Here is an 18,294-nt window from a genome sequence, read left to right on the forward strand (position 1 = left end):
TGAAACGATATTGTATCACCTGTAAATGGTGGATTAGAGGATCTCGCCTGAGCGAGCAACTCACCAACTAAAGTAACATAAGGCGCGGTGACTGCGTTGAAATGGTGAGGGGAACACGCTTCATCAGGCCTAGTCGTAGGCGACCCTCGCTGCAACTCTGCGATGTACGTGTCTCGCCTGTACAGCACCACGCACACGTACCGGGATGCACTGGAATTAATACGGAATATCATGTAAAATCTGTGCTCTCTGTGTGATGAAGAGCCCGTAACAGATAGACTATGCTTCCTCTTGTCCGCGATACCACATTGTGAAGTTTTGGTAGATTATTATGATAATATCAACTTCAAATAGAATCATGGCTATAAGTGTGCTCTGATGATCCTACATTTTGACTTTGTAAGCCTGGGGACTTAGCCAAATTGCAAACGATTTGACAACCGTCAGTGACTGATAAACATGTATGGGATTGGCATAAGGTGACATTGAATCCCATACATTTCACCACTGTCACTGTCGATTGTCATAATCATTTGTACCTTAGCTAAGGCTTTGTACCCCTAACCTCTGGCCGTACGTTTTAAATACCAAAACTTAGTACTATATATTCACATCAAGCATTTTCAGTTGAGTGATTCTACCTACTACATGCTACAACTAAAAATATCTTCAAATTGGAATTACTTACCAGTGATGCTGCCAATGTGCCACAAGCGCCACAGAATTTCCGCTCGGCGAGCTCGCTTTGACATTGACGCAGTAGACCTTGATATCAGCCCCGGTTTGGTTGGTGATCCGTAACGTCGCGTTCCTCTGGTAGAAGGTGTAGTTGCTGCTGAAGTCCAGGGTATGCCACGTGTGGGAGAACGTCATCCACGAGGGGAACTGGCAGCTGAAGCGGACTGTTACTGAAACGTAGATTGCATAACATAAACATTTTCAAACACAATTTGGATAGTCAGGGGCGTTCTGTTAGACCAACGTGGTAGGTGGTGAGCCGTATCGCCGAAACGTAGATAGTTTGAGGATAAATTGTGTTTGAGTATTGGCGTAATAAGTGACAAAGGGCGGTTCATAGAATGTTAAACATTTGCGTAATACCCAACAGATAAGAATATAAACATATTGCTTCTCTAGTGGATTACGAGCAAACAAACACACAGGACACGTTCAGCTGCTTATTTGCCTTGGGATGTCAAAATGATGCAGGTTAATAACTATAATTATTCCAGAACCTACCTCGTTTAAGCGCCATAGTCCTGGAGCCTTCTGTAGCACTGAAGAGTCCATTACAAGTAGCGTCACCAGATTGTGCCACTCTGTACTCCACACCTGCTGGGGAAGCCGGGCCTTCCTTCCCGGCGCTTGATGCTGCAAAGGATAGTACACATGATGAGGAACGTGAAGCAACTATAGGCCGATTGCACTTTGGGTTTCTTTTCGTATAAATTTGACTCTCGTACGTATGCACGAACATTGGTAGACAACAGTTGGAAGGTCGGGATTATACTTGTATCGTATGAGACAAATTCTTACGAGAACGCGTCAAAGTGTCTCCGGCTTTAAGTTACTATTGGATTTAATTCTACTCGCTTGATCTGGCAACAGCAATAGTTTCTTGTTTAACGTTCGGGATTTCTTTGGTGATTGAATAAATTGTGAGGATAACAGATACTTAAAGTGTATGTGCTGTAATGTTTCCTTAGGGGTTTTGTTGAGTTTGCTGTTGTTTAAGTAGGTACATAATACTGTTCTAATTAATATATATTTTTGGATAAAGTAAAATTCTCTTCTGTAGTGAACTAGTGACTGAGGAATGTATCTTCATGATCATTAAACTTAGCTCTGGAATGTTTCTTCTACATTTAAAGGTTCATCAGCGGCAGTTTCTAGATCTTAACCAACTAGTATAACTACTTCTTTTCTATTTACATCGCGTTAGTGCTTGAGAGGTCGATGACCGACCTCATCAAAAACTTCTACTGGACTAAATACAAAGCCAATTCAAATGCAAAATAACAAGCAAGCAGAAGCAGGCAAACCAAAAAATTAAGGCCTATCTTACCAATACCGTTTGTCTTTTCGTAGACAAAGCATCGATAACGATCTTCGTTGCTGGTGGCGTGGTTGTGGTGAAGCTTCCCCACCAGGAACCGTAGGCTGCCTTCCTTCCACGTGGCCAGACATTCTAGTTCTTCCACTGGAAATGAAAGACAATATTTTTAGACGACGTATTTCTTTGATTTTTTTACACAGAAATGTGGGTGTGATGTTTTGTCAAGCTGTTATGTTTATTTTTAGAGAAATGAAATTCGATGTAATATTTTCGGTCTGCTAAAAAAAAAAAAACTATAGCTCTATGAGATTTGAGTACTTAGTTTATCTTGCGATGGATGTACCTCTGACTACTCCAATTGGCACACAGTCGAGAGCTTATGTTGTTATAAATAATATAATAATAATACCCTCGGAAATAGATAACATATTATAACATAAGCTCACTTTTTTTCGTCTAGGGCCCTGTGCCGAGGTTTTTCTTGCAGCTTCTTTTCCGCCCTAGCCGGGGCTATACAGGTTGTGAGAAGCTGCAGTAGTTTTAGACGGATGAGACATTCGTTATGTAATACGATTGAAAGAGTAACTATATTACCAACTTAAAAAAAAAAAAACAAGCGCTGAATATGTTTAACTGTTTGACAGCAAAGCAAAATTGAATCCAATTATCAAATAATTAATTCAGTATGAGTTTTCTTGGCTTTCAAATTAAACACACGTTCACCGTTTTTTTTTGGTGACACCGTTAGCGTTAAAACTACCCAAATCTCAAGCTCCAGGTGTCATACGTCATCCAAAAATACCCTTAAGTGAATTTAATACGTTCATCTTTCAATTAGTTGAAGACAAGTTTAGAAGACAAGTTTCCCGAAAGCGGCCACAAATAGCACTTTGACAATCGAGCCACAAATATAGGACGCGGAAGCTGTCACAATTGTAACCCTAACTTCCAGCTGTGAATTCCGAGATTTGACTCCCAGAATAGCTTATCTGCCGGCATAGTACGGCACTATACCCTTACAATCAATATTACTCAGCCTGTGTCCATCCACTGCTGGGTATAGGTCTCCTCTCTTTCACGCCATCCTTTCCGGTCATATGCAAATCTCATCCATTGCTTCAAAGCAGATCATCGGCTTTCCATACTTTGGCCAGCCCTGAATGTGCCGGCTAGAGAAAAAAAATGTGTCGAACCTTAACAGTAAATTGCTCTGAACATTTTTTAAACGTGTATAACCATTAGTTTGGCTTCAATTGGATTTTAAAAATCTCGATTTTTCATACATTTTGTAAAAAATAATAATATGTAATTTGTGATTTTGCCCTGGTGTTAGAGAGACTCATGTAACGACTACATACCACAATCACAACAGTGACTTATGTAAGTCTTCATCCTCTCCCTCTCGTCTCATGAGACTAAGGTCGCCGTTATCGGACACGATAAGGAGGACTGATATATCTTCCTGGGCATATTGTAAAACCTTACGACTCGTGATCCAGAGTCAATAAAGTTGATTTTTCTGAATTTCGTCTGCACCATTTTTATCGATGTGTGTTTGGAAGATGTATCGCTCTTAGAATATCGTAGGCATCAAAAGCGGTTGCAAGTTGTCTACTGGTTGCAAATGTTACTGCCCACCCCAGAAGGATATGCAAATGTTAACATTTATTTGCCGATAATTCGTCTATATGTGGAGTATTCCACATAAAAACCATTTCTAATATTGATTAGTTTTATTCTGCTTTTATTGGGTATACAAAGGCATTTATTAATTCCAATATTTGCCTGTTATAACTTTGGAAAGAATGTCCATATTAAAATAATAATATTGCTTTGACATTCTAGAGATCCTCTCGAGGATTACAGGAAGTCAAATAAATATTTGTTTGTAAAACATAAATAAATTAACAACAGAAAATATTTTTGGTAATTCTTTATGTAAAATATTTCTTTACATTTTATTTGAAGATTAATAAGGGTACCCCATTTTCTAACCCAAGACTTTTACAATTTCTATTTTCGTCCATTACAAAGAAACATGGAAGACTTTCGTCTTTGAGTGTACAGGAGACAATCGGGACAGACGACCGCACAAATAAAAGTTTATATAGAGCCGCCAGCGTTGGGTGTGGTGCGTTTAGTAGCGAGTAGCGATAAGCGGGTAACTTGAGTCAAGAGCGATGGCGAATTGGCGACTTAACGTGATCGCGCATCTAGACGCGCCGCTGGAGCCGCACGCGCCTATCCTATACCTAACCTATCCGCACTTTGCCGCAAAATGTGATGACTTCGGCGCGTTTAACATTAACCTTAAAATATTTTTACTGTACAGTTTTTTTATTTTAGATAAGTACTGTTTGGTTGGTCTTATGACTAAGTATCTTTTAATTCCTCCACCAACCCGTCTAAGGAGCAACATCGTGGAGCACGCTCCATACCTTTCCCAGTTGATTTACGGAAGGCATTTGCTCAGAGCATCAGTGTGACGTAATGTGTTATAATCATATTGAACTCTGCCAATACCAACTACTAGATGTTTCATCAATGAAGAACATTGTAAAAATCTCAACGTGTATTATAACACAGTTTATAGTTTACTTATAAGTATTATTTATAACTTTCAGTTTACTTGAGGAGCTTGGTGGCGCAGCGGTAAACGCACTCGGTCTGCGATTGTTGAAGTTAAGCAACTTTCGCAAAGGCCGGTCATAGGATGCGTGACCACAAAAAAAAGTGATGATTACTTATAATGTAAACAGAGAACAGCTTATATGGAACAAATTATAGAGAAGGCGAACGTCGTGTCTTATGAGCAAGTCAAAGAATTTTCCCTTGATAGACAAGACTGGAGAATGCTACACCGTCAAGAGCGTGGCTCTTGAATTGATAGTTGTATTATAGTATTTTACCGATCATGTAAATTTTTGTCAACTTTTTTTTGCCACTCGATGCACTACCTCGACTGTAGTTGTTATATTTGAGTCGTGTCAGGGGCCCTTGGCGGCTCAATAATAACCCTGACGCCAGGGTCGATGAATTAACCCTCACAACTCTCACGATGACAAAGAATTATATGCAAACAAATTCGCTTCTCGCTAACAGCCGCACAAGTATCCTAAGGTCCCGCTCTATGCAAATTACTTGGAGAAAATGAAATGCTGAATGCGCTACGTATGAAAAGATATTTTCGCGCCGACTGTTCTTGTAATAAGAAACGATGAAAGTGGGAAAGGAAATAGAAATACAGAGGAGTTAACTATTCGCTTTGTAGCGGTTATTTCAAGAGGGAAAACTTTATTGGAGGAATCTTAAAAAGAATGGCTGTAAAGCCTTCTCTTGGCACGTTCTGGGAGTATGCGTGAAATATATTTGTGTGTGTTCTTGAGTATCTGATTAATGGATAGTTTGAGGTTAATAACCTGTCTGTTTGCATTTCATTATGTTTAATGTTTGTTTTTATTATTGTTTGTAATGTTCTTTCCATATCTCGGTACTGTGCAGTCCTGGACCTACACTGAAGCCACCACGTAGCCCCTTAAAACATTTTAATCTAACACCAACCGGTGATTATCTCTGTGTGCACTACGCTACGATACTCTGAAGCTAATTTATCTAAGAACAGGGTTCGTCTACACTTGCCATATTTCACCCAGTTTCCGTCTTACAATACACCAGTTATTTTGGTCAGACTGAATCTAAACCGTGAGTGACATCTACCGCTGGAACATTGCCCGAATCATTTCTACCTCAACGGATGGGAGAACATGCATTAAGTCCGACTGGAGCAAAACAAATAGCAAGTATTTTGGCTTCAGAGAATAAATAAACATTGGTTTATCCAGACAAACTCACGCCCTTAATCCTGAGGCGGGTCGATACACAAATCTCTTAAGTACTTTGTGTTCCAGGTGGCCTTCTCTTCTATCGTGTGGGTTGTGAGGTTGATTACCAACCCCATCAACCCTGATGTCAGTATTACTATTCAGACGCCAAAGGCCCCTACCATGACTCTTGTAACGACTACTTACTTACATCAGTAAGTAGTATCTTACTTTCGGACAATCAAGTGATCAGCCTGTAATGTCCTAACCATACTACGGATCACAAAGTAATTTTTGTGATATTTCCCCACCGGGATTCGAACCCGGGGCCTCCGGATCGTGAGCCTAACGCTCAACCACTGGACCACGGAAGTCGTTTTACGTGACTCATGTAACGACTAATAACTTACGTCGGGATTTGAACCCGAGACCTCGGGATCGTGAGCTCAACGCTGAAAACACTGGACCACCGAGGCCGTTCAGGTGAGATTAAAGGATAGGGTTAGCCAAGTTGCAAACGATTTCGAAAGCAACAATCACAGTGCAAAAGTGTACATATCTAAGTGAAATGTAAATCACATATATTTTTAACAGCGACGTCACTGTTTTGGCTAGGTCCCTGATCAGGCAAAGATGTCCATAGGTCTCTAACATATTCTTTGAATCACGGATCACAAATTTGCGGGTCTGTTTAAAAAATATATAGCTGTTCCGATTGATAGTTCGATGATGACTAATAAGTTAATAACCAAAATGTATGACAAAGAAATGATGACGGTAATGAATGTGAAATTGGTATTTAGCAATAAGGCCGTCAATTGTGGTTCTCTTGTCACTTTTGTAATTGTTTTTATATAAAGGGTTTTTGTATTGTCACATCACTAATTTAAGAGCCACGATCTTGTTGGTGGTTGTATAATGTACTTACATTAAGTATAAGTATCATCACTAATTAAAGAGCCACGCTCTTGTCGGTGTAGAATTCTCCATGCTACTTTTTAGGGAAAAATAAGGCAATGGTTTCCCCCTTGCCTTCCGCCCCGCAGTACTCTGTCTGACGCGAGTGGGATGGCGCCCAGATAGTTTATTTCTAAGCTAATACTAGGACTTCTCACGTGCAATGTCTTCGATAAACAGATTGGAATTTATGTACATAGACACGATGGCAAGAAAAAATGTGCCCACGACTTTCAAATTTATTGCCTTACTAATACTAAAAATGTCATTTTTTATTGTGAACAATCTATCTGAAGTCTGTAGATGTTTTTTATGTAAGTACTTATTTTTAGATTTATCCGGGTCCGGACAAAAACTTTGGTGACCCCTGCAGTAATTGAAATCATGTAAATTTTACCTTATTTCGTTTTTTTAATAATTTTATTGGCAGCTTACAATTTGTTTGTATTGTTTCCTGCACCAAACTAGACGAGCAACCGACGTCCAAATCCAAGTTATGACGACGCAAAGTGCGTGAGCGCTTTCACGCAGAAGGGTTGCGCATAAGCCGTTAAATATTTCTTTCTTTCAAATTTCTATATAAACATACCTGCACTCTCAGAGCCGTGGACATCAGGGCATGCTTGGTAGTTGAGAAGCAGCCTCGAGTCTTCCGTGCAGGTTTCTATCGACGACACTGGACTCTTGCAGTCGCCGTGGCCTCTGAAAAAATAACAAAAGGTTACTTCTGCTACACTTTCTCTTGCTTCGGAAGGCACGTTAAGCTGTTGGTCCCGGTTGCTACTTACTGATATAAGTATGTAGTCGTTACATGAGCCATGTCACTGACGGCTCAATAGTAACCAACGGTTGATGGGGTTGATAATCCACCTCACAACCCACACGATAGAAGAAAAGGTTACTAATTGATATAATAAAAATAGCCAAAAGTTATGAAGACTTGAGAGAATAAAGAGCGTCACTACGAATACGCTATAGCGAGAAATATATTTCTATCTCTTTTTAATACTCATGACGAAGAGGCCAACAATAAGTGGTTTGCCAACATAACCTTACCCCTTCATTTAATTATAAACAATTTTATTGTTATAGCATTTGAGATCCAATAGGAATAGGTTTTAGGGTTCAACGATGATAAAACAAAACTTTCAAAAGTGGGCTACAACGGAAATACAAAATATTTTATGAGATCCTACGACCAAATATTAAATTAGGATTCTAAAGTTAGTTCCAATTAAAATAAAGGGCTTAAACAGTCCGATCTTAAAAACGTCAGGAAAAGAAATCTTCTTTTTAATTATACTAGGTATTTTAATAATAAGGTTATTTATCACGTAAAGGGTTTTATGTGTTGATCTAATTTAGAAAGAGATAAAAAATGCTTTGAAGCTTGAATTTAAAAAAAACTTTAAAGAGCATACGGATTAGAAATTCTTAATTTAAAAGAAAACATCTTTGCAGAGCATAATACTGTTTAGAAATTCTCTTGTAATAAATAGTAACAATAGACAAAGAATCAACGCACGGAATTAAGCAAAGAAATGCGAAAGACGCAGACAATGATAGAATTACAAATAATATTACACGACCATTAAGACGCCCGACGGCCTAGAATAAAAAAAATAAAAGCCAGTGGTCTTCTAATTAGTTTTTTGCTGGCATTAACAGTTGGTATTAAATGGATGTAGATTGTAGAGTTGAGCGCAGATGTTTTCACGGATGGGTGATTGTGACCGGTCGAGACATCTGGAGCTCTTAATCATAGGCTTAATCACTTTGTAATTAAATATTAGTTCTGAGTCTGAGTCAAAGGAAGCAGAAAAACGTTTGAAGGACAGTTCTTGAACTGGGTTTTGTTCTAGTAGATTTTAATTGCTAAAATACTGAAAAAGTAAAGTAAGTAAAAACTAAAAAGTTTGTTAATTTCAAAGCCTTAAAAACTGAAGAAAATAAATAAATAATTAAGTATAAGTAGTTTGATATTTTTATAGCATGTCGTAAGGCAAAAATACGTCGTGCTTGATTTTGAATAGTGAACTGATTTCGCGAAATACCCAGACGCTACTTGCACAAAACTGTAAAAAATATAAATTATTACAACACACACGGTCCCATAGAATAGTGAATCAGATATAAAGAGAGCCCTTCAAACTGATTTTGAAACTTTTATTCGGTACACAAAATTTGTAAAGAAGCTAACCTGATTTACCATCATAATAATGTGTACACTTTTAAGGACAGAACTTTAATAATGCATTTTTAATAACAAAAGTTGTGCACATCTGTAATTGGATCAAACATTAATATTTAAAACATTAGATTAATGTCTACAGGGGGGCTAAAATGGCCACATCGAAGCAATTCATCGAAAAAAGCAATATTGCTACTTGACATTATGTTTGCATTGCGCACTTACTTTTACATGCGCAAATGTCAAATTGCAATATTACTTTGAATTGCTTCGATGTGGCCATTTTAACCCCCCAGGTGATGTCCCAATTCTAAGTGTCAATGAATGTAAAAAGACACGTGATTTGTCTTCCTGAAAGTGTTGAAATATTACCTGTTATAAGTAAAAGAGAAGGGTCCTGTGAGCGGGCAGTTGACTGGATCTGCATTTTCTCTGAACATGGAGTAGAGAAGAGCATCACCGGTGATGAGCGAGCAGAGGTGTGGCAAGGCGTCCCGACGGTGGCAGAATGCTGGAAGTATGACCTGGTATTAAACATAACTCTTACAGCGTCAGGAAAGAGAACGGCCTCCGTGGAGCTGTGGTTGAGCATTGGGCTCACGATCCGGAGGCCCCGGGTTTGAATCCCGGTGGCAAAGTTTGGTTAGGACACTAGAGGCTGATCACCTGATTGTCCGAAAAGTAAGACGATCCTTCGGAAGGCACGTTCAGCCGTTGGTCCCGGTTACTGCTTCCTGATGTAAGTATGTAGTCGTTACATGAGTCATGTCAGGAGCCTTTGGCGGGTCAATAATAACCTTGACACCAGGGATGATGAGCATGATGGGACGCAATTCTGTCTCACATATAATGGATTCTGATTAGGATGTTCACTCGACTCTTCCGCGATTCCATCCTTAGCTAATGCGACTTCAAAGCCTTCTTCGAACTCTTCGAACTGCCTCAACCTAAACTCGAGTTTACTCGTATGGCATGACGTCATTATTTTCATATCATTATGTTGGCAGTATGATATGTTCGTATGTTCGACTCCAGTGAGTAAAGTCCTCAAGTCGAGGATATAAATGACAACTTAAAATACCGAAATCCTCAGTTGATGCCGAGTCGGGTGGAGGAAGACTTTAGAATATGGGCGTAAGAATTTGTTTTATTGGTTACGATTAATTTTTACCAAAAAATGCACAATCAAAGAGCAAAAGTGCAGTCACTGAGCCCAATGAATTATTTGTAAACAGTGTTGAAATTATGAACCATTAGTTGTCATCATCATTAATTTAAGAGCCACGCTCTTGTCGGTGTAGCATGATTGCTACTTTTTTAGGAAAAAATAGGGCAGTGGTTTCTCTCTTGCCTATATTCATAAGTTGTCATAATTATAAAATTTATGTTTTTGTAGGTGTTTTTGGTCTATTACAGAAAATATATGTAACCAGGAGATCTGACGTGCAACCAGTTAGTTCATTACTTTGCAAGACTAAATGGACTTTTGCACCTTATCATACTTGATCGTGTCATAAGTACTATTTTCGGTCACGACTTTTCTTCGAAAGGCACTTCCAAACTATACCAATTAGCAATCAAATTGAATACAATTTTAGAACTGTCTACTGTTTCTTCAATTTCATTTCACAGTTCAGAAAATCCTATCAAAGTCGGTAATTGTATTCAGGTACTTACTTTAGGCAATTATTTTAATTTTGATGAGTTGTAACAACTTTGAAGATATATCTATCAGTTATATAATATACATAATATGTGATTGGTAGGTTTGAGCAATCGAGTCCAAAATCTGAATGTAATAAAATATGAATGCTGGCCCTTTTATGACACTTAATCATCATCGTGTCCCAAGCGTTATTACGTTTCCACGGGGTCCGCTTACATAACCTGAAGATTTGACAGGTCCGGTTTTTATAGAAGCAACTGGCTATCTGAACTCCCAACCCGCGAAGGGACAACCGGCATAATATAGGCTAGGTCATATTATAATCTTCGAAAAACATTTCTCGGTAATGTGGGTTTCCTCACGATGTTTCCATCACTCTTCTTCTATCGTGTGGATTGTGAGGTGAATTATCAACCCCATCAACCCTGGTGTCAGGGTTATTACTGAGTCGCCATAGGCCCTTGACATGACTCATGTAACGACTACATACTACGTTTCCATCACTGCTGGCTGAGTACGTGATAGTCATTTATAAACCAAATATGAATTCGAAAATAATTTCGGAAATCATTGGTTTAGGCTCGTGCTGAATTCGAACCCGCGACTTCACAGTGAGGGTCAAGCAACTTTGCATCTGGGCTACCACGGCTCTGTTATAAGACATAATAAGTTATAAGCAATCGGTGTCACCTACTCGTTACATCAGCCATTTCAGGGGCCTTTGGCCGCCCAATGGTAACCCTGACACCAGGTTTGATGACCCACACACACGAGAGAAGATCTTTAAATACTCGTATGGTCGAATCGTATTTTAAAGTTTTAATAAATCGTAATTTATAGTTTTTAAAGTTCGGTCTTCGTGAAATTAAAAGACTAGGTACCGTGTGCCAAATTAATGAAAAACAAGTTAAATTATGAACTCCCAAGTTCCAAGTCCCTTAATTTATATTAGCTTCAAATCTAAAACCAATTACGAAACTATATACAGAGTGTTAGTAACGAAAGTTTTGGGGGAAGTTTTTCTTAATGATTTTCAGTGCCATATTGTACTTTAAGCTCTATAGAAACTAAATTTAAAATAAAATGATAAATTATTAAAAACCATCAATGTAAATCGAACAACACGCGTTGGTTCGATCGATTTCCACAATCATAATTAATCATTTCCGACAAGAAAAACGCCTACCATTGTTTTAGTACAATCATGTAGACTTTCTATTTTCTTTTCGTTTCGGTGTCATTAACACCATGTAATATTAAAAGTATTTCTTTGACGTCACTTATGGTAGTTTTACCGCAGATGGCATTAACTGCTTGGCCGGATAAATGGGGAGCGCTGAGGGTTCTCACCCGGTACAAAATTTAAGACAACAGGCCTGAGGGTGCCCAGTTGGGCGCGCACCTCGGCTCAGGGCGTCGTCTGAGAGGAAGAATATTTGAAAGAATTAATCGACCCTAGTGGGTTGGTAGCGATAAGCGCTGATTGAGGGAAATCGTCACCACGCTGGGGGGTCCGTATCGGGGTTCTGAAGTGTTTAGTGTCGCGAGCTGATTGGCCGCCTCTATGACAGTAATCGGGTCGTCGGGATGTTTATTATTCATACTTACTCTCTTTATACTGTAGCACGTTTTTATGTTTCTCATGCATTACGACGCATCTATAGCATCCTTTTCTGAAACAAAAACACATACACAGTCATAACAGTGTCGGACAGAAATAGATTTAGGATCGATATTAGACTAGTCTAGACTCATAAGTATAAAAACTCGTTTATTCAAACTTAACACATACACAGTTGGCTCGACCATTATATACGGCGATACGGCACACCACCTATCGTCACATCGATCTTACAAGCATGGGTACTCAGTTTATGTTTAGTGGAGTCAATGAAGGGTTTCACTTCTTACAAGTATTTGCCACGGATAGATCTGATTTTGACGTTTTTCTTTTGTAGAGATAGTTTTCTATATCATTTAAAAGCGCATAATAAATAATTAAAGATGTTTCTGATTTTAAATGATATAAAAAATCTACCACGCATCACATCCATTGCTACGGAAAGCAATGGATGAGACTTGCACAGGATCGGAAAGGATGGCGTGAAAGAGAAGAGGCCTATACCCGGCAGTGGGTGGACACAGGCTGAGTAGATAGTAGATAGATAGAAAAAACTACCCATAAAAAAGAAAAACAATTAAAATCAGACCTGTCCCTGGCTTCGAAGTTAGTTAGGAAGCTCTGGCTTTATTGACTCCACTACTTGCAATGGATGTATGTCTAACTTGCCCAATTGGGAATATGGTCTAGTTCTTTGTGTTATTCAAACTTGTTTGACAATAGAAAGTATTAGGTTTTGTGCTAAAAGTTTTTTGAACGGACGAGTCGATAAAGTATAACTCGTTTGAATTGAATAATCATCATCATGGTTAGAAAGAGCCAACAAATAGCCTATGTCACTCTCCATTTCTTCAACTATCTCCACTTAAAAAAAAAACACATCAAGTCGTCGCTTCGTTTTGCCGTGAAAGACGGACAGACAATCAGACAGACATGCACTTTCCCATTTATATTAGTATGGATACTTACTCGTCAACAATAAGAAACTTATCGCCTTCAGAAGAGATGCACTTGCCCTTATTGGACAGGCGATCTCCTTCTATCAGGATTGGTTGTATGACCCCCGATTGGAACCACCTTCCGTGCCACCGGCTCGGGAATGCACAACCTGTGGACAAGAAAAGTTACAATTAGAATATTTAAGTACCAACTTAATTGGTTACTTGACAGTTGTAAAAATAAAATATGTAATACGTCGGATATGGTAGTTTATCATTTGAGGATAATCTGATGAATATCGAATAAATAAAAAAAAAAAAAAAATAAAAAAAATATATATTGTTAAATAAATATATGTATTGTTGGTGTATATATATTGTTTTGTAAATAATTTTATTTAGAATAATAATGCGATATTTTTATCTGTGTGTTACAAGACTCGACATACGGGCGGCCATGATTAAGCTTCGTGAGACGTCACGTTTCACAAATTAAACAGGAACTATCTGTCAGGTTTTAAGTTACACTGTTTGAAAGTTTTTGTTTATTGAAATATGACGTCACTGGGCAAAATGTCACGTGACCAACCGTTTTCGCTCGAAATTTGAAATTAATTAAGAAAAATACGTTTCTTTTTCTGTTATATAAAGCTTTCTCGAAATAATAAAATATTTTGGGAGGTAGAAATTAAGCGTTTGTATTTTTTTAAATACTTATCCGAAAACTGTCTGATCCGAAGTAACCCATTGATACCATGTAAAGGATGTAATCGTCATCGTAAAAATGAAACAAGTGATTCCGTTGTTATAACTTTGTTAGATACAACTAAACTATACAACTATATTATCGGCCAAATCCCGACTAATTAACCTAATTCTAATTTCTAAATAAAGACATCTGAAAGTAACGAAAAAAATTTTCTTTTTTCTTTTAACTTATGAATTTTAAACACGAAAAACGTAATACTAAGTCCGACATTTTATCACGTTTTCTACGACGTCACAGTGTGCTTTTTCAAACAAATTCCATAGTAATTTTGTGTTTTGACGTTTAGTAAAAAGTAATTGATTTGACTAGTTGGAAACTATTATAGCCTATTTTTCAAAAAGGCGCGTAAATGCTATGTTTTTTATTAAGTAGTAAGGAGACGATATATTGATTTCAAATTGAGGACAATCAATGCTTCATTCGATCTGTAGTTCCATTTGTTTCAAAGTAGTCATTACGGTGTTTTCACTCATACAAAGTAATGGGAATAAAATATTCATGACGTTACATCGTTACACAGAATGGATTTTTTCAATTGACTTACGTAAGTGGATTCTGTCATTTAAACATTAAAAATAAAAGCTTTTAATGTGAATTGGCTTTTTATTTCTTTATTGTAGGTAATTGGACGTACAGAGCGTTATGTCGGTGCCTCACCAAGGTATGTGAATATTTTTTTTTTCTGTAGCCTTATATTAATAACCACAGAAAAAATAACTGATGTCGGGACCATTGCTGGGCAAAGGCCTCCCCCTTCTCTTGCCAACCCTCTTCCAACCCTGTTCAACACTCGTCTTGGGTATCGTTCTGCCAGGTGTTCAGGAAGTCCAGCTCGTCCCTCCATCGTGGTCGCGGTCTGCCTCGAAGTCAACGACCTTTTTGATCTTCTTGATGATCATGCTTCGAAAGGCACGTTAAGTCGTTAGTTCCGGTTACTACTTACTGATGTAAGTAAGTAGTTACAGCCATGTCAGGGGCCTGGCGCTCAATAGTAACCCTGTCACCAGGGTTGATAGGGTTGGTACTCCACCTCAGAACCCACCACGATAGAAGAACGACCTTGTGGGGTCCAATCAGATGTAATTTTGACCCACTTCAATTTAGCGGATTTTTCACCAACATCTGATAATATCAGTTACTGAACTAAAATAATTTTCTTGATAAAATTGGTCTAATAAACGTTTGGTGAAACGTGGGTACTTACTTACCTACATAGTTTGTAGGTGTGTACAGATGTAGACCCAGTCATTAAGCCAATATGGGATTTACCAGGCTACGTGCCCAAAAAAAAAAAAAAAAATAAGATGGCGTTGTTAAAATTTGCGTTTTTTTAACTTTCTAATTTCATGGATAACAGAGATAATAAGACACGACGAATTTATTAAAAACATCATAGAAGAAAAGCTAGAAGGTAAGAGAGGAAGGGGAAGACCAAGAAGAGCTTACATGGAACATATTAAAGAAAAGATTAACGTCGTGTCTTATAGGGAAGTCAAGGAATTGGCCTTTGATAGCCTGGAATGGAAAATGCTACACCGACAACAGCGTGGCTCTTAAATTGATGATGATGAGAGATATGCATCTTTTATCTTTAATTTTGGGTATAAATGATGACTCTTTATTACATCCAGGCACGATACATCTTCCATCCATTATTATTCTGGTCAAAATAAAGAGAAGCAATGTAGGTAGCAATATAATTCTATACATAATCTGATCCAAAAATCAAGCCACAATTATTTTTATTTAATAATTATGCTTCTGACATTACATTATATTTTTGAATTATAAGAAAATAAGTAATTATCACGTTAAATCTGGGCAGCGTCTGTTATTCAGCGTATTTTATTTTTGGGGAACAAGGTCGTTAGGAATAAAGTCGAGATCTTGTACTATTTGATTTATTTTTTCTCTTTAATTTTTTCAATTTATGTCATTAACTTGTTAACAAAATATATTACAAAATATACATAACATAATTTACCCATAAATTTAATCAATAAGTAAAAAGAAAACAATAAAAACAACACTAGCTTATTATAAATATACTCAAACTCAAATCAATAAATAATATTGTATTTATTGATTTGAGTTTTTATTATTTTTATAAATACTTCCTTCGGTGGACTGAAGCTAGGCTTATCCCTAGTGCTACGTATATACTTAGGCTGTTTATGTTTGAGTTTATAATAATTGCTTTCTTAATATTCAAGTTGGCAAAATGAATATCAAAACAACCATGACATCCGGTGGTTAATTTTATAACGAATCCCAAGGATAATTTATTCGCCTTTGCATTGTTTCCTTCGATGACATCGTACTCATTTACATTTTTATATATTCGTCCTTAGAATATTTATTGTATTTACACTCTGTTTATGTATTAGAGGTCTTCGTTTTTTCTTATTATCAATGGGATAAGAGAGGATTTGAAGGCAGGTGCTTTTACTGCTTCTTTACAAAACGAGGACCATAATATAACATAAACAGCCTATATACGTCCCACTGTTGGGCACATGCCTCCCTTCAATCAACCGGTATGAAGCATACTTCACCACGATGCTGTACTACGGGTTGGTGGAGGTGTTTTAAGGCTAATACCAAATGTATTAGGAATGTAAAAGCTCGGCGCCCGATATGAATTAGTGCGGGGCGGAAAGTTACTACCGGATGAGAGCCTTCAGCGCAGCTTAATGACATCTGCGGCAAATCTACAATAAGTCACGTCAAAAAAAAAGGAGAGTTACCATTCTATACGCAGTATTATTCTTTATATTATGCTATCGTAGAAAGAACCATAGAAACCTACTTCACTTTTCAACCTGATTTAAGGCTACTTAAAAAATTAAATAACTACCCCGCCTCAGAAATAACATCACATCAAATACCTCATTAGATCGTTGCACCGGATAACACTAATTTAATGGAACTTAGAAACGCAAACGAATTTCACCAAATGCTTGTTTCAGACAGACCGAACGTAACCGATTCAAAATCAAAAAAATCAAAATCAAAAAATCAAAAGAGATTAAATAAAGATTAAGAGAGTATGTATTATTTACACATAAACGAACGGTATGATTAGCCATCTGATACAATATGATTCATTTATAAAGAACACAGAAGGATAAATTAAAGGAAAGAGAGGAAGGAATAGACCGATGAGAACATTTATGAAACAAATAAAGGAGAAGGTGCGGATAGTGTTGTATTAAGAGGTGAAAGATTTGGCGGAGAGAAGAGAGGAATGGCGATTACTCCACCGAAAAGAGCGCAGCTCTTAAATGACGAGAGAGAGCGAACGGTGCGGTCGCTGATTTTGCTAACGGACGTACTCAAACTGCAATTTTGGCGAAATGAATTTGTACCTTTTACAATTGTCAACAAGACTCAACGTCACTTACTAATTAGCGAATAAATGTTTAACTTGTCTTGAATACATTTATGTCAATGTTTATTCCTCTTGGAATCAAACAAAGAACTTACTAAATATGTATAAGAATTTCATTCGCCATTATTGAGTAGGCGTATATTTTTAAGATCATAAACTCTCGGCAGGTAGATAGAGGAAATTGTAAATAATTTATTGGGTTGTGTCTTGTAACTAAAAGCAAAATCAAAACGTCTGTACTTAATTAAGCACATTCAGAAAATTATAAATAACGCATAAGTAATTCAATGAAATGAAAACAGTCGTGTATCGTAGATGTAGGTACGTTCAATAAAATAGTACTGAAGTTTGTTTCACGACGTTTCGTCAGTATACAGTCGGCGTGGAAAACGCTTAACTCTAACCCTACCAACTAGAAAAGCGTCCAATTGATAGCGAGTTTAAACAACCGGTAGTGTATTAAACTTAGCTGGATAATGTTAATTACTTAATTTCGGTTAAGAGGCATTCAGCTGTGATTTATTAGCATAATTCAACGATTATGTCGGCGTGACATTACCCTTACATAGGGTGACACAAAAATATGAAATATCCCTTAAAGGTGTTGCTATAATCGAGTACTTAGTGTCGTTTATCTGATTTTAACTAAAAAGTAACGATAAAAGTATTAAGAATAATCACTCTTTTTATTTTCTATTTATGAAAACTTGTTAAGGGACTCTGACGGTTAGGCAAGCGGACCCTGTGAAAAACGGGATAATGCTAGGTAGATGATGATGTGTGAAAACCTGTAATTTATAAATAAGGAGGATATATTTTTTGAGCATAACCACGTAAGAGCAAAATTAAAATAAGTTAGCGAAATTAATATTTATTTATTATAA

At 37.4% G+C, this 18,294-nt stretch overlaps 1 protein-coding gene across 6 annotated transcripts in view; it reads right to left on the reverse strand.

Moving 5' to 3' along the window:
- LOC126366593 (uncharacterized) overlaps positions 1–18,294 on the reverse strand; it is a 129,730-nt gene that overhangs the window by 4,690 nt on the left and 106,746 nt on the right. For 4 of the 6 annotated variants that reach the window (XM_050009755.1, XM_050009757.1, XM_050009756.1 and 1 more), the window contains exons 3-10: positions 13,282–13,420; positions 12,300–12,364; positions 9,398–9,536; positions 7,424–7,536; positions 2,066–2,200; positions 1,240–1,371; positions 689–908; positions 65–210 (exon numbers count right to left, since the gene is read on the reverse strand). In XM_050009755.1, the coding sequence (XP_049865712.1) occupies positions 65–210; positions 689–908; positions 1,240–1,371; positions 2,066–2,200; positions 7,424–7,536; positions 9,398–9,536; positions 12,300–12,364; positions 13,282–13,420 (1,089 nt within the window). The remainder of the gene's footprint in view (positions 1–64; positions 211–688; positions 909–1,239; positions 1,372–2,065; positions 2,201–7,423; positions 7,537–9,397; positions 9,537–12,299; positions 12,365–13,281; positions 13,421–18,294) is intronic. The other 2 variants (XM_050009758.1, XM_050009759.1) reach the window with 2 other exon arrangements.

The sequence above is a fragment of the Pectinophora gossypiella genome, chromosome 5, assembly GCF_024362695.1.
Source record: "Pectinophora gossypiella chromosome 5, ilPecGoss1.1, whole genome shotgun sequence".
Taxonomy (NCBI): domain Eukaryota; kingdom Metazoa; phylum Arthropoda; class Insecta; order Lepidoptera; family Gelechiidae; genus Pectinophora; species Pectinophora gossypiella.